This window comes from Nelumbo lutea, chromosome 1, assembly GCF_056320005.1.
Source record: "Nelumbo lutea isolate HS-2025 chromosome 1, American lotus-T2T, whole genome shotgun sequence".
NCBI classification, from domain to species: Eukaryota; Viridiplantae; Streptophyta; class Magnoliopsida; order Proteales; family Nelumbonaceae; genus Nelumbo; species Nelumbo lutea.
The window spans coordinates 26749598-26777111 of record NC_142684.1 but is presented as its reverse complement, the minus strand read 5'-3'; the positions used below and the strand labels follow the sequence as shown (position 1 = coordinate 26777111).

At 40.7% G+C, this 27514-nt stretch overlaps 1 protein-coding gene across 1 annotated transcript; it reads right to left on the bottom strand.

Annotated features, from left to right (window-relative positions):
- Positions 1-31: 31 nt before the first annotated feature.
- On the bottom strand, positions 32-26492 carry LOC148874047 (elongation factor). The gene is made up of 6 exons (XM_088963520.1): positions 25938-26492; positions 24730-24847; positions 24428-24630; positions 24318-24345; positions 2334-2442; positions 32-396 (listed from the first exon to the last, which is right to left on the bottom strand). The coding sequence occupies exons 1-6, from the start codon at positions 26217-26219 to the stop codon at positions 315-317; spliced, it is 822 nt and encodes a 273-aa protein (XP_088819646.1). The 5' UTR covers positions 26220-26492; the 3' UTR covers positions 32-314.
- Positions 26493-27514: the final 1022 nt, after the last annotated feature.

Below are 27514 nucleotides of genomic sequence, written 5' to 3'. Positions count from 1 at the left end.
TCAATTTTAGAAGTTTAGGACCCCGCCAAAATTGTAAAACTAGAGATAAAGAGTTGTAGATTAAGCAACGTATGTGCTACAGAAATCAATGAAACAATCATTCACCAGATTAGTGATTCAGATTTCTGAAACAATAATGGAAGTGAATGCAAAGGCCATCACTTTTACAAAGAATGCAAAGGCCACCACTATATACAGCCACAGGACATGCAACACAATGAAAAACGCATTTATACAGTGATAGTCTGGTTTCATGCATTAAACAATATATGGAAGTTTCTTTTAGCGCATTTAATCCAAGGGATCATCCATCTTCAGAGGACCCTCATAACAGCTTTGCTGGATACTGCAACTCCTTTGGCTGCCACTTTCAAGATAGCACGATGCCTATACAACCTGTAAATTAACAACACAATTATCTCGGTTAGCCCTGTGATACCTCTCTTATTTCCAAGTAGACTTGTATAGTCTTATGAGTTCAGATCTGCTGACCACATAGCACTAGCCAGTAGCAACATCGTGTGCACAAGACACTACAGCTGCATATTGGGAACATCTCCCAATGAATTACAACGGAGCACAAGAGATGTTCCCCAAGTGCAGCTGTAGGCTCTTGTGGCCAGCATTTCGTGGTCAGCAAATCCAGACTAGTCTTCTTTCCCAAACCACTGAGAATATCCACCATCTTTTGAGCTACATTGTGTTTGTGGTGTTATTACTACAGAAACTTTTCCACTTATGATCAGCCCTATATGCATACCAGCCAAGTTATATCTTATGTTTATAATTATGAACTGATTCATCCTTTTTTCGAGGTAAAACACTAGTCTTCAATACACTACCAAAATATACTGGTGAGTGGTGACATCATCACGAATAAATTGTCTTTTCATTAAATTGTCATGATTTTGATATTGTGTCATTACATGTTCTTTATATTTTAATGTGAACCTATGTAAATGAAGGTTTATTAATCGAAAGTAATCCAAAGATACTGCGTTTTTTGAAAGGCAAAAACTTTCATAAATGGAGGGAAGAGGGAGAGATTCCCTTGTATACAAAGTGTTGTCACCTAGACAATCCATTTGCCCAGCCAGAAACCCATACCATGGCAGTAACCATTACAAAACTATAGTTTCTACATGTATAAACCACTATTTAACATTATTTTTATACTTAATAATATTAATGAATATATGGAATAATTAAATATTATATTGTTTAAATATACTTAATTATATTAATCCTGTTAAGAGTATGGTTATGTCCTCATCTCTAAGGGGAGGTAACATCTCGTGCCTCCTCTTAGGGTGAATGTATACTTCTTTTATTAATAAAATCATTATTCGCTTATCAAAAGAACATTATATTGTTTAAATATAATGAATTGAAAACTCTTTTAGGGTAGTTAATAATTAAATACTTATTTTTACTATGACAAAGAAGTGGTAAAAGGGAAAGGGAGGACATAGGAGAAAGAGCTATGTAAATTACAATATCTGTATTCTTCTAGAGAAAAAAAGTGAACCTGTGTGTATGTTTCTACAATCCTTGTTTATTAATAACAGCTTTATAGCTTGATACCTATGTTTATCTGAAATTTAATAAATGTATTTTTATCTCTGGTCCCAACTCCTGAGGCCAAATGCCTACATTTCACCGAGGAGCCTCAAACTTCACCATTTAAAACTTCTACATACATACCAAAAGGCACTTATTGTATGCTTAGTAGAACACTGATTTTGAATACAACTGATAAATTTAATAGACTTTTGTTGTTGTCAGTACATTATTTACTTCATTTTTTCCAATATAAATGACTGGTTAAATGTCTTTAGGATGGGTGAAGAACAATTGTCAAGTCTCCATGGGTCGACTAGACCACCAATGACCCAGTAGTTGAGATGGTCAGTCAGCTCCCTCCAAAATAGGAGGCACAGGATCAAACCCGTGGAACTGCAGGCTCTCTGTGGCATGGCCAATGGGCCTCATGTTTACTCTGCTTTGTCCCCACCCCTGATTCCTCTGTTATCTGTCCTATGTAATGCCAATAGAAGGGATTGAGTAACCATATATATTAGTCCTTCCCCAAACACCAAAACTCCCTGAAGCCTGAACCATGATGAAGACAGGATTTAATCCCTGATATCCTCTTCAAGCAGGAGACTTTACCAACAAGCTAGCTGGCATCTTCAAAATTTACCCAAACAGTTATCTTTTATCGAGGAAGTATATCCTTTTTTATTTTCTTTTTTGGTTCTATGTATGTGGATTGTAAACTTCATAGAAGGATTCCACAAACAGAACTAAACTAAAATAGGTAAAAAACTCACCCTGCAAAAGCAAGTCCCCAAGTAGATAGTGCATAAAACATCTTCCCAGCATGCCAAATGCTTAACATCTTCTCCAACTTGTTCACACTACCCAAGGCCTTCACCACAGCTGCAAGTTACCAAATTTAAGAGTTAAATATCACCAAACATTAATTAATGAACAAGCAACAAAAGAAACAAGTTCATCTCCATTCCATTGGTTGATTAGCATCCAGTCTAAACTGCTAAACGTGACACTCAAAGTATGTCTAAGGTCATCTCTGTATCTCTGTGAATTAACACAATGGTTTTCATACTAGGTGCTTGAGGTATCAGGTTAACTTGACTGTTCTACTGCTTATTCACTTTTTTATAGTCCTATTCTGCTGCTTATTCACTTTTTAATTATATTTCTTGTTCTTCTTTCTTTCTTTCTTTTTTTGGTATTACATAGTACACATTACAAGGGACTTGGGTGAGGACAGAGCAGGGGGCACATGAGGCCTACTGGCCATACCATGGAGAGCCTGCAGTTCCAAAGCTTTGATCCCACACCTTTTTTGAAGGGATGCTGAGTGACCACCTCAACTACTCATTCAAAAAAATTTAACCATTACTGATAAAAAGTTATCCCTATATAGTTGGGATAAGACTTGGATGATGATGCTAAGCCTTTTTTTTTTTGAATAGTAATGAAGAAAATTTTATTAAAATAGAAAAGATAGATACAATCTTATTGGATGTCAAGGTAACACCCAACCAACAAGACACTAGGAAAACAAGTTTACATGAACCCTGTTTTGCCATTCCATTCTGTTTAATGCCATATCCATTGTTAAATTGTGAGTGCTTGAATCATTTCTTACTGCTTTGACCCATGTTCTTTTTAGTCTAACCCTAGCCTTTCTAGTCCCTTCAACTTTGTAACTGATTGCTTTTTCTTACAGGGTGCCAAAGCAGTAATAGAGAGAGAGAGAGAGAGAGAGAGAGATGGCAAAGTCGAAAAAAGATGCATTTTAGAAGAGAATGCATGTGACACTCGTTTATGAAACTATGGCCAATCACCAACCTAATCATGTGATACTCGTCCATTTTAGAAGATAATGCTGGAAATGTGATTCCAGTGGGCAATAAAACAGAGAAAGAAGGATCTTGGAAAATGAATGAACCTCTCATTGAAAAATCTAAATTTGATAAAGATGGTGTTGGTAATGTCATTTCCATATGCTCATTTAAAGACAAGATTCTTTATACATTCATGATTAAATTAACGAATTGAGACTTTTATATGAGGTATAATAGTTGTAGTCTATGTGTTAGTGTGAGTGGAAGGTTCTCACTCAAGTAATATTGTAAGCCATCTAGGTGTTGAGTGGGACTTACCCATAGGAGATTTAAATGACCTAGATCCTTGAAGACCTGAGACATCGCAATTGCGGATGAGGCTGGGCAACTCACTTGTATGGTTGACATAGTGGTCGTTGGATGTGGACCATGTGGTAGTGATTTTTCAACCATTTGAGTGAGACTCTAGACTTACATATGGATACAAAATACAAACTGACATGATCCAGTTGAGAAGATTCATTGAATATCACTTTCATTTTCAGACATGAACTACTTAGATGTAAAAGCAATTTTATTTTCCGACCTGAAAAATTCTAAAAACAAAGGGGTTATGTCAAATCACATTGATATACCAAGGGCATCATGTAAATGACAAATACCTGTATGTTGGTATTGTTTCAGTTTATTTATTTATTTTCTAGTTGTAGGTTCTGTTTTTGAGAATTTTATTCCTATTTTACTACTTATGGTAACTTTCAGGCTTACTATTATAGTAATTCCCATTATTACTATTTTTAGTAAATTCACGATTTACTATTTTTAATAAGTTCTAGTGTCTTTACATTTAGTTTTAGTAAGATTAGGAAAGTATTATTAGAGTTGTTTTAAGAGTTAAGAGTCCTTGTTTCATGGGCAAGATGTACCAGTCATATTCATGGACTTTAGCATGTTTGTAGGGAAGTGGAAAGTACCTCTAAGGACCTAAATGTTGAATTTAAGTGGGTTAGAAGGACTGGAAATGGGATGGATGATACTCTTGCTAAACAGAGCGTCATGAGGCAGCAACTCTTTTGGGCTTCACTGTAAATTTGTTTGGTTTTTGGGTTGGCAGTCTATCCATCATGTTGTATTAACCTCTTTCATATGTTAATAAAATAAACTTTTTCTTGCTGATCAAAAAAAAAAAAAGAGTTAAGAGTCCTTACTTAAGTATCCTTATGAGTTACCTATGGATTTGTCTTAGCTCTAAAGCAATTAGAAGTTCACTTGGGTCAGTTTTCTAGTCCAAATTGGAGTTTGTAAAGAGACATTATAAATTGAATTGTAAATGCAGTAAAAGGAGAGTTGACTTGATTGAACAAAGTTAAGTTTGGAAATTCTGGTTGTTACCAAAAATTTTTCTCTGTTTTTTCCCACTCTCACACCTATTTCTTCTTATAAGTAATCTGTCTCATTGTTGTTTATCCTACAACAACAGTTCTCTCTCTTTCTAATTTCTTTTCTTTTTTTTTGATAATTTCTTTTCATTCTTTGGTTGAAAGCATCTTAGGTCACCCAAAACCCTTCTTTCACCCTACAAAGCCCACCACTAGAACTTAAATTAGTAGGACCCTTACCCTGTCCTGCATACTAGGAATGCTAGTGAAGAATCGTAACTGAATTTCTAGTATTCTACCTCAGGATGACCTCAAGATGAATATGGAATGAGTCTTGGCATAGTTGTCAAATACTATGCTTTTCTGTGTGGGTGATGATTTAGAATGGGCTAAGGATCTGAAATTGGTGGTGCAACTGTTTGAAAGAATGCCAAATTTAAAAATAAATTTTGAAAAGAGTAGTATAGTTAGGATAAATATGGAAGAAGGGGAAACAGCAGAATGTGCAAATCTCTTTGGGTGTAATATTGCTCAGTGGCCTCTCACTTATTTAGGGCTGCCTAAGAAGCAAGGTTTTGGAATCCAGTGGTTGATAGGTTCTCTAAAAGGCTCGCTAGTTGGAAGAAAGTGTATCCAACCTATTGGGGAAGGGGGGCAGAATTACCTTGATTAGATCGACATTATCCAACCTACCTATATACTATATGCCAGTCATTAAGATTCCGATGGGTGTGAGCTGGAAGATAGAAAAGATAATGAGAGATTTTCTTTGGGAACCAGGGGAAAGAAAGAGAGATCATAGGATTAACTAGGAAGTGGTTAGCAGAGGTAAGAATGCAGGAGGATTGGGACTAGGTAATATACAGAAAAGAAATTTAGCTCTCTTGGGAAAATGGCTATGGAGAATGCCAAAAGACAGTGACAAGTTGTGGGCAAAGGTGGTAGTGAGCATTCATGGGCTCTTGGTTAACAGCTGGGATGCTGGAGCGCTGGCAAGGGCAACTCGAGCTTCTCCTTGGAAGGCCATCAGTGGGGTACTACCTCTGTTTCTACCTTTTATTAAAAACAATCCTTGTAATGGTAATCGTATTAAATTTTGGGAACATGCCAGGATGAGGTCAGCCCCTTTGAAGGAACATTTCCCCTCACTGTTTGCATTCTCTGGCTTCAAAAATGAACCTATTTCCAAGTTCTTTGTTCCTTCAAATTCGAGTAATGGCATTAATTGGGACTTGGGATTTCAAAGGGGCATAAGAGACTATGAATTTCAGAATGTACTAACCCAACTTGAATTGTTGGAGAAAGTCTTTCTTGACCCTTCCAAGGATGACAACTGAATTTGGACTTGTACTCCTTCCAGCTCCTTTTCTTCTGTATCTTTTTTCCAAGCCTTGTTTCAACCCTTTCTTAGCTCTCTGCTTCCTTTCCTTACTAAGGAGATATGGTATAAGCCTATTCCACCTAGAGTTGGAGCCTTTTGTTGGAATGCTGTTCATGGAAAGATTAATACTTGTGACTTGCTTCAAAGAAAGCAATCAAAGTGGTGCTTATCCCCTCATTGGCATAATCTATGTAAAGCTAATGGTGAGAGCTACTATCACTTACTTATTTCTTGCCTCTTTACTACTATTGGGAATGGTCTTTCTCCTTGTTTGGGTGCAGGTGGAATCCACCGCTGGATGTTCAAAGCCTATTTGCACCATCTTCCTTTGCATGGCCAAATAAAAAGGGAAAATCTATGTGGAGGTGTCTGAAATCTGCAGAGTACAGTTTGGGAAGAACGAAATTCTAGAGTTTTTCTAGAAAAAGAGAAAAGCTTTGAAGAGGTTAGGGACACAGTTTTGATTAGAGCAGTACACTGGCTGAAATCCATAGATGCTTTTTCAAATGTATCAATGGACAATCTGCTCAGAAACTGGAAAGAAGTTGCTGAATCTTCATTACCTAAGGTTGTTTCTAATTACCAATGACATCCACCAGAAAGAGGCTGTATTAAATTCAACTTTGATGGTAGTAGTTTGGGAAACCCAGGAAGATCAGGTATAGGTGGAGTATTCAGAGATGAGGAAGGTAAAATCATTGCTCTCTTTTCGGGTCCAGTTGGGGAAGGAGACTCTCTCAGAGAAGAAGTTCTAACCATGATGGAGGGTATACAAAGGGCAAAAGAACTGACTATTAGAAAACTGATTATTGAGGGAGATTCGAGATTTGTAATTAATTGGATACAAAGTGATGAGATGATGATGTTCATCTACAGCAATGAAAAGAAGAAATTTAGATGGCTAACAAAAAAGATGGAAATCTCTTTCAACTGGATAAAGCATTGTGCTAATTCTGTAGCAGATGCTTAGCCAAACAAAGGTGGGAAGAGAAACATTTTTCGGGGAACAATTGTAAATTAGAAACTTGGGTGTGGTGAGAGATGAGAGTTTTTATCTCTCATTGTATTTTTACCATGTAACTTTGTACTTATCTGCCATGTACTATTAGCATATATTTTCTAATGAAAGTTTGATGTCATTGATCACAAACAACAAAAAACAATTAAGCTATAAGATTACCCATGGAAGGTCATTTTGCTGAAGTACCTAGCTATTTTATACATGGTGCTATAAAAAATTTTTATATTCTTAATTTTTTTTAGATTATAATAATAAAGTAAACATTATTACACTAAATTATCCATTTTGTGGGTCTACTAGTTTTTTTAGTATTTCTTATTTGTAGTGTTCAATCAACACACATGTTGGTGATGTCTACTTCCACCCTTCCTGTTTTTCCTTTCCCAAGACAAAAATAGGACCTCAACCCCTATATATATATATATATATATATATATTGGAAATTCATTTCTTTTTCCCTTTCTTTCCATGAATATGTTGATTATCTACATTTTAAAATAAATTTTATAGTTTTTATTGAAAATTAGTGAAAACGATGGTTAGTTGCTACGGAACCGAAGGAATTACCCTAGGATTCAGGGTTTTTATTAGGGAAAAAGAACAAATCATCTAGGCTTTTGCAATAAGGCACCTCTTAATGCCTAGCCTAACTTTAGCGTCTTAAAAGCTGTCTTGGTCAGTTGGTTGTATTGAAAGTTTCTTAGAAACTGTCCTAAAGTGACCTGATCATATTGGGACTCTGTTGGAACCCAAACACTCCCTCCGAACCCAACTATAGGAGTGGAGCAGGCCACCACCGAACAGCATTTCACTAGAAGACAAAGAGGCTAGTGTGACACGCGATAGAGCCTCCCAGAGTTAGTTACACTCGGAGCCTTCTAGAGTTAGTTACACTGCCACCAGAAGATATTCTCTCCATGATTGCACACATGTAGGCCAGCTATATAAGGCCATGATCATGTAATAAGTGGCATGTGTTGTCAGTTGTTTATGTTTATGTATTCAGGTTTAGTACCATAAGGGTACTGATGTAATTTCCTCTTGTATTACTGTTCGGTTGTACTAGTATAAATAATAATAGATCATTCTTTCACCCCCTAGGTTCAATAGGGGCTTTCAGTCCTCTCGGCTCTCCTCTCCTCTCTCCCTCTCTTCTCTCCTCTTGTCTATCACTTGCTCTTGCTCAACATGGTATCATAGCAAGTTCGTCCAGGCCTGAAAACAAATTAGTTGAGGTCATTCTCCAATGCCGAGTAGATTGCCTCTTCATCTCCTAGAAGATGTATCCCTGATGCTCGATTTCAAGAAGGAAGAAGGTGCCGGCCTAACTGTTCAGCTTCCTAGCGCAGAAAAGAGTTCTGGTACAGAATCTTTTCGTATTCCAGCCCATATGCTGTTTTCATTGATTGCTTGGCTGTAGAGAGGCTGTCACCTGTTGTACGAAGAGGAGGTTCTGGTTTGCAGAGAGGCTGAAGTTCAAGAAGGTATTGTCCATCTGCTGTTCGGGTGCCCTGGTATTCAACTGAAACTGTTTTTTGTTGTTCTTTCTTCTTGCACCCTTCGATGGACTGTTGATGCCCTAAAGTTCGAATGTGGCGTTCTCCTCTGGTGTGTCACTACTATTCGGCTACATTGTTGATGGACTGAAGTTTTTTCCTTGACTATTCTTGCTGTTCGGCTACATTATTGATCTCAGTGACTGTTCGGATACCCTGAAGTTGGTGTCAGTCGATTAGGTGTATGGTGAACCATCACCTTGTGTTTCTCTTCTACTAAGGAGTTGTATGAAAAACTGTAAAACCGTAGGTCATATTGACCTGGTTATGTACTGCATTGCAGTGTTTGTATGTTTGTTCATTGGATTCCTACAAAAATTGTAGATCATACAGACTAGTCCAAGTGCTGCAGCAACAGTGCTTGTTCTTGGCTCTCTGTAAAACAGCAGGTCAGAAGTACCTAGTTGTATGCTGAAATAGCAAGTGCTTCTTCTTTTGTGGACTGAAGGACATAAGATCCCTTTTTCTGTAACAGCTCTGTGAGGCAGTGTGCCTTCGGTGTTGTGTGTTCTTAAACCTGAAATCATGAATAGTGAAGATTCAGCCACATCTGGAATCTCCACGATATTGAATGGAATGAGTGGGGGTGGTGACCTATCCTTCCCTATGGCTGTTGTTCCTCTTGATGGATTAAATTACCTAGAATGGTCAAGAGGGATCAAGTTATACATCACTGCAAGAGGGAAGATAGGCTACATTAATGGGAGGATAAAAGAACCATCCTCCGGGAGTGCTGAATATGATAGATGGAATCAAGAGAACAGTATTGTTATGTCCTGGCTCTTGGTTTCCATGCAGCCTCAAATCAGGAAGAGTTTCATGTGGGCTGAAACTGCGAATGAAATCTGGGAACAAACAAAGTCTACATATTCAGAATTGAGACACTATGCCAAAATTTATCAACTGCAGGCAACATCTTCTACTTGTAGACAGGGGGAGAGGTGTTTATCGGTCTATTACTCTGACTTAACATCTGCCTGGAAGGAGTTGGATCACTACCAGAGTGTGGATTGGAAATGTGATGAGGATGTTAAGAAGTACAAACAGATTGTCTCCCAGCAAAGGGTGTTTGCATTCTTACATGGTCTAAATCCTATGTATGAATCTATCAGAGTTCAGATTCTCAGCTCTAAGGATCTCCCTTCTGTTCAGGAAGTCTATGCTCTTGTACAATCTGAAGAAAGTAGGAGAATTTTGATGAACAGCCTTGGGGGGGATGCTATTGTGTTAGTTGCAAAGGGGGGTGTATCTACTGGTGGGGGATCTTCTTCCCGGAAAGGAGATCTCTAGAAAAAAAACAAAAGATAAGGAAAAATTGTGGTGCACTCATTGCCAGAAACCCCGACACACCAAAGATACCTATTGGGATCTGGATGGGAAACCAAAATGGGCTCAAGATCTGACTAAGAAGCAAAGTTCAGAGGTGAATAAGAAGTACGGGCAGCAAAATACAAAGAAACATCACATGGCTAACATGGCTACTCGGGAGCATCAGCCTACCATTTCTACTGTGACTCAGACACATCTCACTAGACCTGACCCGAGGGAGGGCATTATGAATTCCTTCCGTGACCATTTAGAGATCTATGGTAGAGCAATTCGTCAAATGGAAACTCCTCCCTCAACCTCATTTGCATCTACATCAGGTAACCCTGCCACTGCTTTCCATGTTAATTCTCACACCCATGGATACTCTTCCATAGCTGGTCAAGGAACCCTCTCTCTTCCTCTTGGCCTTACCCTCTCTGATGTTCTTCATGTCCCAAACTTTCCCATTAATTTGTTCTCTATTAGTAGTGTTACTAATTCCTTAAATTGCTCAGTGACTTTTTTCCCTTCTCATTGTGTGATTCAGGATCTGGCCTCGGGGAGGACGGTTGGTAGGGGTCGTATGGCTGATGGACTTTACATGCTAGAGAATAAGGCTGGTCTTCATGTTACAGAGTCTATGAGTCAGTCCTGTAAGAAAAAAGTCTATTTATGGCATTGTCGTCTTGGTCATTTCTCTTTTGAGTCTTTGAAAGTTGTATTCCCAGATCTGTTTAAGTCAATGTCTGTCTCTGACTTTTCTTGTCAAACGTGTCAGTTGAGTAAACATTGTAGAACTCATTTTCTTCAAAGACATAGTAAATCTGAATCTCCATTTCACATTGTTCATTCTGATGTGTGGGGCCCTGTTACTTTACCATCTGAGAGTGGCTACAAGTATTTCATTACCCTCATTCATGATTATTCTAGATTTACATGGGTATATCCGATGCGAACTAGGGAAGAAGTACCAAAACTCATTCAAGATTTCCAGCGGATGGTCTTCACTCAATTTCAAACTGAAATCCAAATTTTCCAATCAGATAATGCAAAAGAATTTTTTCATAGCGACCTCACGGAATTTTTTGCTTCGCATGGTTCCATTCACCGTAGCTCTTGTGCCCGCACACCACAACAAAATGGTGTGGCCGAGCGGAAGAACCGACATCTCCTTGAAGTGGCTCGAGGTTTACTACTTCATATGAATGTTCCCAAACGGTTTTGGCTTGAAGCGGTTCTTTGTTCCACTTACCTTATAAACCGTATGCCCTCTCATCGGTTAGAGTACAAAGCCCCACATCAACTTCTCTTTCCTAAGGATCCCCTTCTTTCTATTCCTCCTCGTGTCTTTGGTTGTCGGTGTTTTGTCCAAAATCTGTCTCCCACCCGTGGGAAATTGGACTCTCGTGCTATACCTTGCATATTTCTTGGTTACTCCTTCACTCAAAAGGGCTACCGTGTTTTTGATCCTGTTTCTCGTAAATTCTATGTCTCCATGGATGTTTCTTTCTTTGAAGATGAGCCTTTCTATCCCGTTTCTCCTCGGGGGGAGTGTAGACATGAGGAGAAACTAGTTCACCTTCCCTCTCTCCCTGACCCTCCACCTTTTCGTGTTTTTTCTCGCCATCGCAAAGGCCAGCCAAATCCAAGAGCTGTAGAGAATCCAGAAGTTGTACCTCTTGTGCCACCAGACTCCTCGAGGGATGATCATACTCACTCAGGTATTTTAGCTCCCAATGATGTCCTTGAACCTATTGAAAATGATTCCTCTACTGCTAATGATCTTGACCATCCTATTGCTCATAGGAAGGGGGTCAGATTGTGCACCACAAAACATCCCATTTCCAACTTTGTCTCCTATGAGAACATTTCACCCTCATTCCGTGCCTTCCTTACCTCTATTGACAGTGTTCCTATCCCTAAGAATGTGGCAGAAGCTCTTTCAGTTCCTGAATGGACAAATGCCATGAGGGAAGAAGTTAATGCCCTTCACAAAAATGGCACATGGGAACTTGTTGATCTTCCCAAGGAAAAGGTTCCAGTTGGATGTAAATGGGTGTTCACAGTCAAACATAAGGCGGATGGAACAATGGAAAGGTATAAAGCTCGCTTAGTGGCAAAGGGATTTACTCAAGTGTATGGAGTTGATTATGCTGAAACTTTTGCCCTCGTTGCTAAGATGAATTCCATTAGAGTCCTTTTCTCTCTTGCAGCCAATCTGGATTGGGTCTTACACCAACTGGACATCAAGAATGCATTCTTGAATGGTGACCTTGAAGAGGAAGTGTACATGATTCAACCTCCTGGGTTTCTAGCCCAAGGCAATGAACAAAAAGTGTGCAAGTTGAAGAAGTCCTTATACGGGCTGAAACAATCACCAAGAGCTTGGTTCAGTAGATTCCATGTGGCAGTTCAGCAGAAAGGATACAGGCAATGTCAGTCAGATCACACACTGTTCGTGAAAAAAGGAGAAGGTAAAATTGCTGCTCTAATTGTTTATGTGGATGGCATAATTGTTACTGATGATTGGGAGGATGAAATTCAGAAATTGAAACTTTTCCGTGCAACTCAGTTTGAAGTGAAGGATCTAGGACCTGCCAGATACTTCCTTGGAATTGAAGTTGCCCGATCAAAGAAGGGTATCTTCATTTCTCAAAGGAAATACGTCTTAGATTTACTTCAGGACACTGGAAAGATGGGGGTGAAGCCAGTTGACTCTCCCATCGACCCCAACCATAAATTAGGTGACAACTGTGGTGAATCACTCAAGGATGTGAAACAGTTTTAGAGACTTGTAGGGAGATTGTTATACCTTTCTATGACTCGCCCAGACATTGCATATGCTGTTGGTGTCCTCAGTCAATTCATGCATGCTCCTAGGTCTTCTCATCTTGAAGCAGTAGAGAGAATCCTCCGATATTTGAAGAAGTATCCGGGTACCGGTTTGTTGTTTCAAAAGCATGGACATTTGAATGTTGAAGTTTATACAGATGCAGATTGGGCTGGATCCCAAAGTGACAGAAAGTCTACTAGTGGCTACTGCACCTTCATAGGAGGGAACCTTGTTACATGGAGAAGTAAAAAGCAAAATGTGATAGCTAGATCCAGTGCTGAAGCTGAATGTCGTGCTATGGCCCACGGGGTTGCTGAAGGCATGTGGATAAAGAATTTGTTGGGGGAGTTGGGTTTTCCAGTGACCAAACCTATAACTCTATTTTGTGATAACAAAGTAGCTATAAGCATTGCTGCCAATCCGGTGCTACATGATAGAACAAAACACATCGAAGTTGACAAGCATTTTATCAGAGAGAAAGTTATCACAGGCGAAGTGTGTACCCCCTATGTCACTTCTGAGAACCAGCTTGCAGACATCTTTACAAAGGGTTTAAACCTTTCCAAACATCATGATCTTTGTGACAAGTTGGGCATGATTGATATTTATGCTCCAACTTGAGGGGGGAGTGTTGTCAGTTGTTTATGTTTATGTATTCAGGTTTAGTACCATAAGGGTATTGATGTAATTTCCTCTTGTATTACTGTTTGGCTGTACTAGCATAAATAATAATAGATCATTCTTTCGCCCCCTAAGTTCAATAGGGGCTTTCAGTCCTCTCGGCTCTCCTCTACTCTCTCCCTCTCCTCTCCTCTTGTCTATTACTTGCTCTTGCTCAACAGCATGAATGAATATCTCTTTTATCTCTCTTTGAGCCATTTTCTTCCTACCCTTCTCTTCTCCCCTTCATCTTCTGTTTCAGGAGGTTAAGCCACCCTCGAAGAGGCTTCCAAGGTGAGCGGTAACTCATCAGTTGGTATCAGAGCCAAGCTATCCAAATCCCAGGCTTCACGATGCCACAGACACGTTCCACTATCGTGGATGATAGGATCGACTAGCTTGAGGTTGGATTCCACCAGGTGTTGAACGAACTCAAGGAACTCAAAGTAGTCGTCTCCAGCTTCGCCTCTTAGCAACAGTCCGGCGAGACCAGTCACCCAGCAGAAGCGGAAGCCTTTGCTTCCAGTAGCCAAAGAACAGGGTATTACCCCACCGGAAAAGTCACTAAGATCAACTTTCCCAACTATTCCGGTGGAGAGCCCATTCCTTGGATCTTCAGAGTAGAAAGATTTTTCGAATACCACGAAACTCCCGCACACCAGCGTGTCTCCATCGCTTCCATTCATCTAGAAGGAGATGTGATTCTATGGCTCCAGTGGTATCGCCAAAATCATCCCTAGGTAACTTGGGCGGAGTTCACCAAAGCTTTGTGCATCCGCTTTGGGCCGACGGCGTTCGTGGACTACGACGAGCTTATCACTCGGTTGAAGCAGACTGGAACGTAGCAGAATACCAGCTCGAGTTCGAGCGAATGGCGACCAGGGTACACGGCTGGCTGGAGAAAGCCTTAGTAGGATGTTTCGTGGGAGGTCTCAAAAAGGATATCCGTCTAGAAGTGAGGGCTCTCCATCCGGCTACTGTCATGGCTGCGGTGGGATTGGCTCGCCTGCAAGAAGAAAAAATCAACAACCTACACAAAGCCAGCAAACCGACCTACCCGAATTTGAGGACTCCTCCATGGGTCGATCAACAGCCCATGAAACCGGCTAGGGATCATCAGAAGCCCATATTGCCCCGGCCCACTATGCCCTTCTAACGTCTCTCATGGGCTGAGATGCAGGCCCAGCGCGAGAAAGGCCTTTGTTATAACTGTGATGATATGTTTGGATCGGGCCATAAATGCTGGGTCCAGCGGGTGTTTCTCCTACAGACAGAGGAAGAGCCGAAAAGACAGAACCAGAGCACTTAAATGACTGTGAACTGATTCCAAACAGACTAGAACCTGATGGGGCCGAGATCTCCTTACACGCCCTCATGGGCCTCAACTCTCTTCAGTCCATGCGCGTAGAAGGAAGATTCGTAGGCCGGACCATGATGATTTTGATTGACAGTGGCTCTACCCTGAATTTCATCACTTGTCGTTTGGCAAAGCAACTAGGTATGACCATACAACCCACTCCTCTCTTTTCAATCCATGTGGCTAATGGGAGTCAGATGTCATGTAATGGTGTATGTAAGAAGGAAATCAACCTCATACAGGGCCATAATTTTGTGGCGGATCTCCACCCATTGGATTTCTCGGGGGTTGATATTATTTTGGGGATTCATTGGTTGCGTGGCCTGGGCCCTGCTCTATGTGATTGAGCCAAAATGACAATGGATTTTCACCAGGATGGCCAGACTTGTCATTTACAAGGGGTGCGGCCCCCTAGTCCACAAGGTGGCACTTCTCAAAGGATGCTAGCCAACCCTTATTTATGCATTTAGGCATTCGGCCCACAGTCCCAATTCTAAACAACCAGGGTTGTGTTCACCCCACAGAAGCCCAACATAAGGCCTTACAATCGATACTTGATCAGTTTGGTGATGTATTCAAAGAGTCGAACCAATTACCTCCACCCTGGGGTCATGATCATCAGATACCTCTCTTACCAGGTTCTAAACTGGCCAATGTGAGGCCATATAGATACCCTTACTTCTAGAAGCTGGAAATTGAGAAGGCAGTGAGAGAACTATTGAAAAAAGGGCATATACAAACCAGCACCAACCCTTTTTCATCCCCTGTACTCTTAGTGAAGAAGAAGGATGGTAGTTGGCGCTTTTGCGTAGATTACCGGGCCTTGAATCAGATTACAGTGAAGGACAAGTTTCCTATACCCCTCATTGATGAACTACTGGACGAGTTAGGAGAGGCACGGGTGTTCTCCAAATTAGACCTGTGGTCCGAGTATCATTAGATTCGGGTCCACCAGGCTGACATCCACAAGACGGCCTTTAGGACCCACGATGGCCATTATGAGTTTTTGGTCATGCCTTTTGGACTCACCAACGCCCCCTCCACCTTTCAGGCCCTCATGAATGACATCTTTAGGCCATTCCTAAGGCGATTTATTCTGGTGTTTTTCGATGATATTCTGGTATACAGCAGGGATTGGGACACACATATGGAACATCTGAAACTCACCCTCACAACTCTAAGGGGGCACCAGTTACATGCCAAAATGACAAAGTGTTCCTTTGGACAAGGACAAATTCAGTACTTAGGCCATGTGGTTGCAACAGGGCGGGTCATGGCAGACCCAAAAAAGGTAGACGCCATCCAAAAGTGGTCCAAGCCCACTACTGTAAAAGCTCTACAGGGCTTTCTTGGGCTTACCGGATATTATAGGCGCTTCATTAAGGGGTATGGGCTTATGGCCTCCCCTCTAACGCGTCTATTAAAGAAGGATTCCTTCGGTTGGGCTGATAAAGCCCAATGGGCTTTTGAAGACTTAAAGATAGCAGTTTCTAGCCCTCCAATCCTCACTCTTCCAGACTTCTCTCAGCCCTTTGAAATAGAATGTGATGCATCGGGTGTAGGAGTAGGGGCCATCTTGATGCAGAAGGGGCACCCATTGCTTATTTCAGCAAGGCTCTCTCAGCAGCTCACCAAAGTCAGTCCACTTATGTCAAAGAAATGATGGTTGTGGTAATGGTAGTGCAAAAGTGGCATGCATACTTATTGGGACGCCAATTTGTTATAAGGACAGACCAATGAAGTTTGAAGTACATAGCAGAGCAAAGGGTGCACACCTCGGAGCAGCAAAAATGGCTTAGTAAACTGATGGGCTTTGACTACCTCATAGAATATAAGCCGGGGCCCACAAATAGAGTAGTTGATGCCTTGTCACGAGTGGAAGAGTTAGCCCATCTGACCTGCTCTTAGCCCAGCTTTCCTTTGTTTGAAGTTATACGGCAAGAAGCCAGGTCTGATCCGCAGTTGCAGGTCATTAGAGATAAGTGGAGTCGAGACCCTTCCCAAGTTGCTGGTTACCAAGTTGTGGGGCCTGATCTTTTCTTTAGGGGTCGGTTTGTTGTTGCCTAGAATTCGGCCCACAAAGCTGAACTGCTAAGGTTGTTTAATGACTCCGCCTTGGGGGGGGCACTCAGGGGTGCTACAGACCCTAAAGAAGCTCAGTAGCCACTATCACTGGGTAGGAATGCATAAGGATGTAATGCACTATGTATCCGAATGCCAAACCTGCTAACAGCAGAAATACTTGTCACAGTCTCCCGCTGGCCTTCTACAACCCCTCAAGATTCCAGAGCAAGTGTGGGAAGACCTCTCCATGGACTTCATCACAGGACTTCCTCGTTCTATAGGAAAGGAGGTTATCATGGTAGTGGTTGACCGTCTCACCAAGTACAACCATTTCTCTGCATTACCTCACCCTTACGCCGCAGCAATGGTGGTTGACATCTTCATACGGGACGTCGCCAAGCTGCATGGAACCCAAGATCCATTGTTTCAGATCGGGACCCTGCTTTCCTGAGTTCATTCTGGAAGGATGGTAGTTGGCGCTTTTGCGTAGATTACCGGCCCTTGAATCAGATTACAGTGAAGGACAAGTTTCCTATACCCCTCATTGATGAACTACTGGACGAGTTAGGAGAGGCACGGGTGTTCTCCAAATTAGACCTGTGGTCCGAGTATCATTAGATTCGGGTCCACCAGGCTGACATCCACAAGACGGCCTTTAGGACCCACGATGGCCATTATGAGTTTTTGGTCATGCCTTTTGGACTCACCAACGCCCCCTCCACCTTTCAAGCCCTTATGAATGACATCTTCAGGCCATTCCTAAGGCGATTTATTCTGGTGTTTTTTGATGATATTCTGGTATACAGCAGGGATTGGGACATACATATGGAACATCTGAAACTCACCCTCACAACTCTAAGGGGGCACCAGTTACATGCCAAAATGACAAAGTGTTCCTTTGGACAAGGACAAATTCAGTACTTAGGCCATGTGGTTGCAACAGGGCGGGTCATGGCAGACCAAAAAAAGGTAGACGCCATCCAAAAGTGGTCCAAGCCCACTACTGTAAAAGCTCTACAGGGCTTTCTTGGGCTTACCGGATATTATAGGCGCTTCATTAAGGGGTATGGGCTTATGGCCTCCCCTCTAACGCGTCTATTAAAGAAGGATTCCTTCGGTTGGGCTGATAATGCCCAATGGGCTTTTGAAGACTTAAAGATAGCAGTTTCTAGCCCTCCAATCCTCACTCTTCAAGACTTCTCTCAGCCCTTTGAAATAGAATGTGATGCATCGGGTGTAGGAGTAGGGGCCATCTTGATGCAGAAGGGGCAACCCATTGCTTATTTCAGCAAGGCTCTCTCAGCAGCTCACCAAAGTCAGTCCACTTATGTCAAAGAAATGATGGTTGTGGTAATGGCAGTGCAAAAGTGGCATGCATACTTATTGGGACGCCAATTTGTTATAAGGACAGACCAATGAAGTTTGAAGTACATAGCAGAGCAAAGGGTGCACACCTCGGAGCAGCAAAAATGGCTTAGTAAACTGATGGGCTTTGACTACCTCATAGAATATAAGCCGGGGCCCACAAACAGAGTAGTTGATGTCTTGTCACGAGTGGAAGAGTTAGCCCATCTGACCTGCTCTTAGCCCAGCTTTCCTTTGTTTGAAGCTATACGGCAAGAAGCCAGGTCTGATCCGCAGTTGCAGGTCATTAGAGATAAGTGGAGTCGAGACCCTTCCCAAGTTGCTGGTTACCAAGTTGTGGGGCCTGATCTTTTCTTTAGGGGTCGGTTTGTTGTTGCCCAGAATTCGGCCCACAAAGCTGAACTGCTAAGGTTGTTTTATGACTCCGCCTTGGGGGGGGCACTCAGGGGTGCTACGGACCCTAAAGAAGCTCAGTAGCCACTATCACTGGGTAGGAATGCATAAGGATGTAATGCACTATGTATCCGAATGCCAAACCTGCTAACAGCAGAAATACTTGTCACAGTCTCCCGCTGGCCTTCTACAACCCCTCAAGATTCCAGAGCAAGTGTGGGAAGACCTCTCCATGGACTTCATCACAGGACTTCCTCGTTCTATAGGAAAGGAGGTTATCATGGTAGTGGTTGACCGTCTCACCAAGTACAACCATTTCTCTGCATTACCTCACCCTTACGCCGCAGCAATGGTGGTTGACATCTTCATACGGGACGTCGCCAAGCTGCATGGAACCCAAGATCCATTGTTTCAGATCGGGACCTTGCTTTCCTGAGTTCATTCTGGAAGGAATATTTTCGATTGCAAGGAACCCAACTGCACCCCTCCACGAGTTATCACCCGCAGACTGATGGGTAGACTGAAGTTCTTAATCGATGCTTGGAGGCCCACCTTAGATGCTTCATAGGGGAGAAGCCTCGACAGTGGGCTCACTGGCTTCCATGGGCATAATACTGGTACAATTCGACTTATCATCCGGCTACTAGAATGACACCCTTCAAAGCTCTATATGGCAGAGAACCCCCTCCCATATTACCTTATGAATATGGGTCGTCCAAGGTGGCAAAAGTAGAGACCCGTCTACTTGCGAGGAACGAGATTCTTAGATTGCTTAAGTCCAACTTGACGAAGGCCCAACAGCGAATGAAGGCCTACTATGACACTCACCACCGCCCATTAGAATTTCAGGTGGGTGACTTTGTTTACCTAAGCTCCAACCTTACCGCCAGATCTCGGTAGTAAGACGGGCTTGGCACAAGCTAGCACCAAGGTATTATGGGCCTTATAAGGTTCTGGAGAGAGTAGGCCTTGTTGCTTATCGGTTGGACCTCCTTGCAACCTCAAAGCTTCATCCAGTGTTTCACATCTCACTTCTTAAGAAGGCAATGGGAAATCATACACCTGTCTCATCCAACTTACCACAATTCACTGAAGAAGGGGACATTGACACGGAGCCTATCAGAATTGTGGATTTCCGCTGGGTTCGACAAGGTGGTCAGGTTGTGCCAGAAGCCAAGGTAGAATGGGTTGGGCTTCCTCCAGATGACGCCACTTGGGAACCTTATCTAAGGCTGAACGAGAGGTTTCCAAACCTACACCTTGAGGGCAAAGTCAATGCTAAGGGGGGAGGAATTGTTGGAACCCAAACACTCCCTCCGAACCCAACTATAGGAGTGGAGCAGGCCACCACCGAACAGCGTTTCACTAGAAGACAGAGAGGCTAGTGTGACACGCGGCAAAGCCTCCTAGAGTTAGTTACACTCAGAGCCTTCCAGAGTTAGTTACACTGCCACCAGAAGATATTCTCTCCATGATTGCACACATGTAGGCCAGCTATATAAGGCCCTGATCATGTAATAAGTGGCATGAATGAATATCTCTTTTATCTCTCTCTGAGCCATTTTCTTCCTACCCTTCTCTTCTCCCCTTCATCTTCTGTTTCAAGAGGTTAAGCCACCCTCGAAGGGGCTTCCGAGGTGAGCGGTAACTCATCAGACTCTTATAACACACAAGTGGACATTTTATAGTATCTACTCTAAAAGAATTATGAACCCTATTTATTATGTATTAAGTATTAATTTTGCAAAATGGTTTTTGGAATAACATGTTTTGAGGTCTCATGGTAGTAATAGAACTCTTGGATAAATTCCATGTGATTGTGATTGGGTAAGACAGTGATCTTACAGTAGTTTTCTGGTCAAATTATGACACTACTGCGTGGAAGGACAAAAATTTCATTTCTTCCAAAATGACTGCTTTGATAATTTCCACAATCTCAAGGGTGTATTGCAAATGTGTTGGTTAACCTCTTTGCAATTGTAGGAAGGCTTTCTAATCTTGATCACTAACTAGTATGAATAGAGTGAAGATTCTAACTTGAAGGTTGAGAGATAGTGAACATCATTGCTCATGCCTCATCCTAAACTCTATGAGATGAAAACCCTAACAGGATCTCACACCTAGGCATTTTAGACTATATAAATATAAATAGACTTCAAAGAGTGCTAGATGTCCAGACCTGGAGGTTACCAATTGTAAGCATTAGCCTATTTAGATGACATTCTAGAATCTGGATTCTGTCCAGAATCATATTCTAGTGAGAATCCAAGGTAGTTAATGCTGCAGCATCAATGGTCCTTACTATTGTGGTCTTAAGCTCATACAAATTGTGCTACCATAGTGTCTACATGCCCCACAACTAATGATAACTCTCTCTATGGAAGATCATTTACCATCTTCTCATATGCAAGCCCATACCTAGCCCACTCTAACAGGTCCAATGCATAAGGTGCCAGAAAGAGAATATTCCAAGGAAAATCCCAAAAAGATAAGATTGGCATTCTTGTAATATTGTTTTCTTTCCTAGCAGTAGCCATTACTTAGTGTAATGATAAAATCTTGGGCTGGCAAGTGTGAGAACATGGTTTCGAGTATGAGGGCGACCACTTTGGGTAATGGCCTTTTGTTTTCTTGCCTATCAATACAACCTAACCTTCTCCTATAATAGGCATTGACCTGCACTTTCATTTTAGAATAGATACAGTTTGATCCCTACAACTTGTAGTTGAAAAGTGAAGACCATTCTCCCAATTGTGACACTCCACCATCTCTGCCTTCTTCATGCCCTTGCACCCTTGCCTTGGATTTTGCATTATGTCAATTAGGGTGTCCACTGTTCAACTTGGTTCATTTTTGAAAGTTGGACCCTTTTTTGATTGAATATTCTTTTTGTATATTCTCAATGTACATTGTAGTATTTACATGGGAAGATGTATCTCTTGTTGTCATAATTATATTAATACAATGCCTTACCTTCTTTGAAAAGAAAAAAATCCATAATCCAGCCAGACTAAAATCCATGCACATCTTGGTTATGGGATTTTGAGCAGTCAGTTTTGGCAAAAAGATCAGCATTCCCAGTATTACAAATTATATGGAATCTTACAAAATTGGATTTTAGACTCCTGGTTATAGAATGCTACTGGCCTTCTGAAAAAAAATCCAAAATCCAGCCCAACTAAAATCCATGCACATCTTGGTTATGGGATTTTGAGCAGTCAGTTTTAGCAAAAAGATCAGAATTCCCAGTATTACAAATTATATGGAATCTTATAAAATTGGATTTTGAACTCCTGATTATAGAATGTTACTGGCCTTCTGAATGCTATAATAACAGCCCCTAAAGCAATAGGCAAGCTACAAAAGAGGCCATTACCAAAGTAGGTCCTAGATATCCAAGGTCCCGAGTGGTGGTGATGGGAATCATAAACAGCCTTTAAGGACATACTTAAGAAGGAAAAAAGACCAAAATACAATTGCTAATATTCTCAAGAATTTGGCTGATTCTATTCATAGGGGCACTTTGGTCATTTTTCTAATCTTAGTTTAGCTGCAGTGAAATTTTCAGTTATTTTTGATATACTACATCAGTTATTGATTAAGCAATTTAAGAATTATTTAATGCTTTTTTTATTTGGAGTATGAGAAGCAGAATTATAATATTGACTTTTATTAGTTTATGATGGAATTTGGCTGATGCTGAACAGTATATATGTGTTTCTGTGTGTAAAGTTACAAAAATGTGGCTAATGAATTTGGAGATTATTTTCTGCTATTTGTGTCTTCTACTGAACAATCCCAAAGCCCTATGGTGGTTTTAAAAACCCTAAAATGATTCTTAGGTTTTCTTCTTCTCTCCCCTTTCTCTCATCTTCACTAGCAAATTTTCTCAGTTAAGCAATAATAGCCGCCAAGCACCTGGGACAAAACCATCAAAAGCTACCATATGACACTAGATAAAGGATGAATTGATTCTGGCCATTCAATTTCCCTCATTTTTCAAACTTCACACACTTTTCTGTAGAGAGAAGTTTCTCTCTAAATCGCCCCTGTCAAATCTTGGTGAAACCAGGTCTTATTCATCCCTCTCCATATTTTAGGCCCTTTTTCATCTCATAAAACAGCTTTAAAAAAAATCTTCTAAAATCCATAGATTTCAAAACTTCCCAATCTTGGGAATTCTCATCCTTGTGTGAAACCATCTCAAAATCCTTTCATATTCCATCATCTTCCCTAAACACAACTTGAAGAAATTCTATCCTATGTCAAGATATTAGTTTTTTTATTTAGCTATCTAGAAGTTTCTGCATAGTTCATATTGCTGGAATTTCAGCTCAAAAATAGTTTTCTAATCAAATCAAATAGTCCAATAACCGTAGGTAAACCCTCATCCACCTTCCTTAGACCTCTCCCTAGCCACACAAACCCAAACCTCGACTTAACCCCATAAAAACATTATTTCCTTTTTCAATTTTCCCTTAAAATTGTTTATAGTCCAGCCTTGGATGATATTAGTCCTACCTTATGTAGATTATATATGGACCTAACTACCAGCATTTTAGTATGGAGTTACCTCTAATTAGACTTAAAACAAAGTAAGCTGGAACTTCTGAACAAATCTTTCCTGCCTCCAGTTAAGTTCCAAGAGCAGTAATTCATCATTATATTTGTGGTTCTTTTCCATTGCTGGTCTCGTATGTAAGGACAATTATTTAACTGTAAGGTTTCACCCCCCCCCCCTGCTTTCTTTTCTTTTTCTTTTATTCTCAGTACAAATTAACCAAACCTTCTATCAAAAGGAAAAGGTTTCGATGATAAAAGAAGAGAGATCAAAAGAGATAGAAGGCACCCTTTGTATGGATAAATTTATTCGATGATAGAACAACATGCTATGGGAATAATACTCCAAATTTCACAACAAAAACAGAAATAAAAAAACATCATACAGTTTTTTTTTTTTAATCCTAAGAGGTCCTCACCTAGACATAATTCTTTTTGAAGAAAAAGGTAAGGTAAGAATTTTGTTAAGCAGTAGAACATTCAATACAGTACAACAAGGTTCCCAAGAGAGGAGGCACAGACACAGCCTCATCTCCGAATGAGGAGCAAAATACATAGTTAAAACATACAAGTCCCACAAGCTTTTAGAGTTCTCCTAAAAATATATGGCTATGGTTATGGTTATGGTTATGGTTTACCAAAAAACAATAAACAAATTTATGGCTATGGTTTACAGTTACAAGTCCCACTACCTGATTCATGGTTATGGTTTACCAAAAAACAAATTTATGGCTATGATTCTTTCACACATTTATGGTGAAAGAACAAAATAGTCTAGCTCCACTGAGCCACTACAACAGTGTAAAGCTCAAGCAATGAAAAAGTCTTCAAATTGTCTAACTAACTTAATGCCTAGAAGTGTACTCAAAAGGTTTTCTTTAACAGTTGTTATCTTCACAAAAATATAGATGTAACTATCATATCAAAAGGAGAGGATATACAGCTAAGAGTAACAAAATTCACATATAACTGTGCTAATTTCAATCTTCAAATATATGCATAATCTTATCAAACACATTTTACCCAGAATAGATTTCAATCAACAGGGTCCCAACAAACTTACTTTTCTGCAGTTGCTCTGGACTCAGTCTCTGCAATTTTGGCATTACCAATCTTCATTAGATACGACTACATGGTTTGAAGACAAAATAAGGGGCTTCGGTATTCATATACCTTAGCTTTGGGGTTTGAGACAATGCATTTGGCTATGAAATTAGCAACCCCTTCAACTACATGTTCCTCACTAACAATCACATAACTTTCATTATCAATTCCACTCCACTCTTCTGTAATCATTTCATCTGTGACCCACACCCACCAACTAGGTTCCTCCTGATCAACATTTATCAGAATTTCAACTGAATGCAGATCATCTCCTAATTCAATAATCAAAATCAACAAAAAAAGAAAATTAAGTTAATGAGAGATTAGGAAAAAATGTTGGCAACTACTAGCATTTGAACATATAAAAGAACCTGTAACTTCTTTAAAGGGAAATGTATTGCTTGTTGCATCTCTAGATTCCTGATGGAGTGATTCCAATTGAGTCAAAAAGTCTTTAGAATCCACAGTAGCAATGAGACAAGTGTATAGCTGAAAATTGAAACAGATTCTTCAAAATCAGTTTTGGCTCCGGATAATAATCATAATATTACTCATGCTGATAAAGTGTAAAATGAAAAGAACAGTTTGTAACTACTTAAATCCAGTAATAGGAAGTTTGGAACAACACCACTAGATGAGCTTTAGACCAAGTTGAGCTTAACCATAATAGAGAATGCAGTAAAATAGTGTTGAATCCACTTCAAATCCTAATTTCCAACTGCAGCCTCTATCATCATCTTTTATCTCCTACTTAGCTCCTTTAGCAAGAAGTAGAATATCATGCAGTAAAATGGTGCCGAATGATTAGTTGCATTAAATAAGAATACTTTTTAAGTTGCACTCCACGTTAAAGTGCTTGATCTGATTACTGGTGAAGGTCCATGCCCAATTCTTCCCTTTTAGTTTCTAGATTAATTTCAACCTCAGACAATGGAACAGCAGTGGAGATATACAGAAGCTGGTTCATAGAAGAGATTCTTCTAATTGAACTGCTTCTGATAGAGCTTCTTCTAATTGAACAGCAGTGGAGATAGAGCGTTGTTGGGTTCCATGTCCAGTTCCTAAGTTCTTAATGGTCTCTTGATAGAGCTTAAGAATCAAAGGAAAAAGAGAAATTATGAAAATTAGATGATACATAGCATTTGTAAGTTTGGGGTCAATAAAACAATTGAATCCCAACAAAGGATGGCCGAATGAAGTTCCCGATTACTCCCTGAGCTTAAAGAGGAAGGAGCCGAGGAGGATTCCGTCCACACAAATACCACTATGAATCTAACCAACACAGTTTAAATAGAAGCCAACCGATATTCAACATAAACTAAGTCAACCAAACAACAAGATTTGCTAGATATCCAAACGAGTGAATTGTGAAACGTTCAGAATTTGCAAAACATATCTTCAACATGTAGATAACCGCGTTAAGTTTTCCCTTTCTGATGAACACGAAAAGAAGAAATTCCCTTCGTTACAAAAACTACTCAGTTCAGAATATAGTATCCACAAAAATAACCCTGAATCAAAGCCACCTAGTTAGGAATTAGGAAAGAAAAGGATCAAGGGGAAACGATAATATACGCACATCGGGAGGACAATCTTTCAATAGATACGGAGATTGGGAGAGCTGTTGGAGGAGCTTTAGATTCTGCTCAAGTAAGCTTCTGAGGCGGCGATTCTCGGAGCAGAGGGCTGCTAATTCCTCGTCAGGAGAGGCGCAACCGTGCTCGTTGTCAGCTGGGCCATGGTCGCCATGGTGGCAGAGATGGCGGCAATGCTCAACAGCGCTCCAAGCGACATCGGCCACCTCTAAGACCGTCTCCGCCACCTCCAGGGGATGAATTATGCCATGTCCGCGTCCCACCATCCCTCTATCTCTGGAAATTTTGCCGTCCTTTTGCTTGCAAACCTTCCTTTCTATTTCTCTCCACTCTTACAACTTTACAAGCGAGAGATAGCGTGTTGATCGTGTTAGGCCACAGAGCCGGGTAACAGTTTTACAGACTCGGCCTGCATTGGAAATTGTGGCTACAGCTAGAACAAAGTTAGAATTGGATCGAGCAAGCCCGATCCACCCGGGCCAAATAATGCAGAAATATTATTTGACCACTACTTGGTGGGTAGAGTTAACTGGAGCTGTGGAGCGATTTTGATAGGATGTCAATTTTCTCCATCTCACTCCGCCCCGTCGACCCGATGGAGTGGGGATGGAGATTGATTTGGCGGAGGAGATTAATAAGAACCCGATCGGGGAGGGAACAGATACGGCGAGTGAAGTCCCGCTTCACCCGAGTCCGGATCTACTCTAACGGATCGCTCCTCACACTGATCTCACAGATTGTCCTGGCGGATCTGCTCCTCACACTGGTCTTACAATTTGTCCTGGCCGTGAGGCCCGTGTATGGAGCGCTCTGTGAAGAGTAGATCCCAATTATATATATATATATATATATATATATATATATATATATATAGATCTGCTCCTCACACTGGTCTTACAATTTGTCCTGGGCGTGAGGCTCGTGTGTGGAGCGCTCTGGGATATATATCTGCTCCTCACACTGGTCTTACAATTTGTCCTGGCCGTGAGGCCCGTGTGTGGAGCGCTCTGTGAAGAGTAGATATATATATATATCACACTGGTCTTACAATTTGTCCTAGCCGTCAGGCCCGTGTGTGGAGCGCTCTGTGAAGAGTAGATCCCAATTATATATATTATATATTAAAATATATTTAAAATATTATTTATATTTTAAAAGTTTTTTTTATTTTAAGTAAATTTGGTTTTCAAAACTATTTTTGATTAAAAATTTTTAAAAATTCAAGTAAAATCCATCTCTCTTAAGATTGAGGATGGAGGGTAACTTTTATCCTTGACACAGGGGTCGGGGTTGAAGACAAGGATTTGTTTCAAAATTGGGATTGAGGACAAGGAATATGGTTCCCACCCCAAACTCATCCCATTACCATCCCCCATTTTATTAAATTTGGACCAGATAGAAACCATGAATGTTCATTGGGTTAAATTTATATTAGTTAATAGATGGTTAAACCAACATTAAATCGTGAAAACCATGTATCACCGAAACATTGGTTCAACTTTTTAGTGGTACTGAGGTAAAGCCAATGCAAATATCATCATGTAATAAAGATACAAATGAT

Bases quoted from the DNA above. Each gene is read 5' to 3' on its own strand.
- LOC148874047 (XM_088963520.1), bottom strand. From the start codon at position 26,219: ATGGTGGGACGCGGACATGGCATAATTCATCCCCTGGAGGTGGCGGAG. The intron at 24,848-25,937 runs GTGCGTATATTA...TTCAATTTTCAG, and splicing joins TGAAAGATTGTCCTCCCGAT to CTATACACTTGTCTCATTGC. The intron at 24,346-24,427 runs GTATATGAATAC...CCAAAATTGCAG, and splicing joins TCTCAAACCCCAAAGCTAAG to AGACTGAGTCCAGAGCAACT.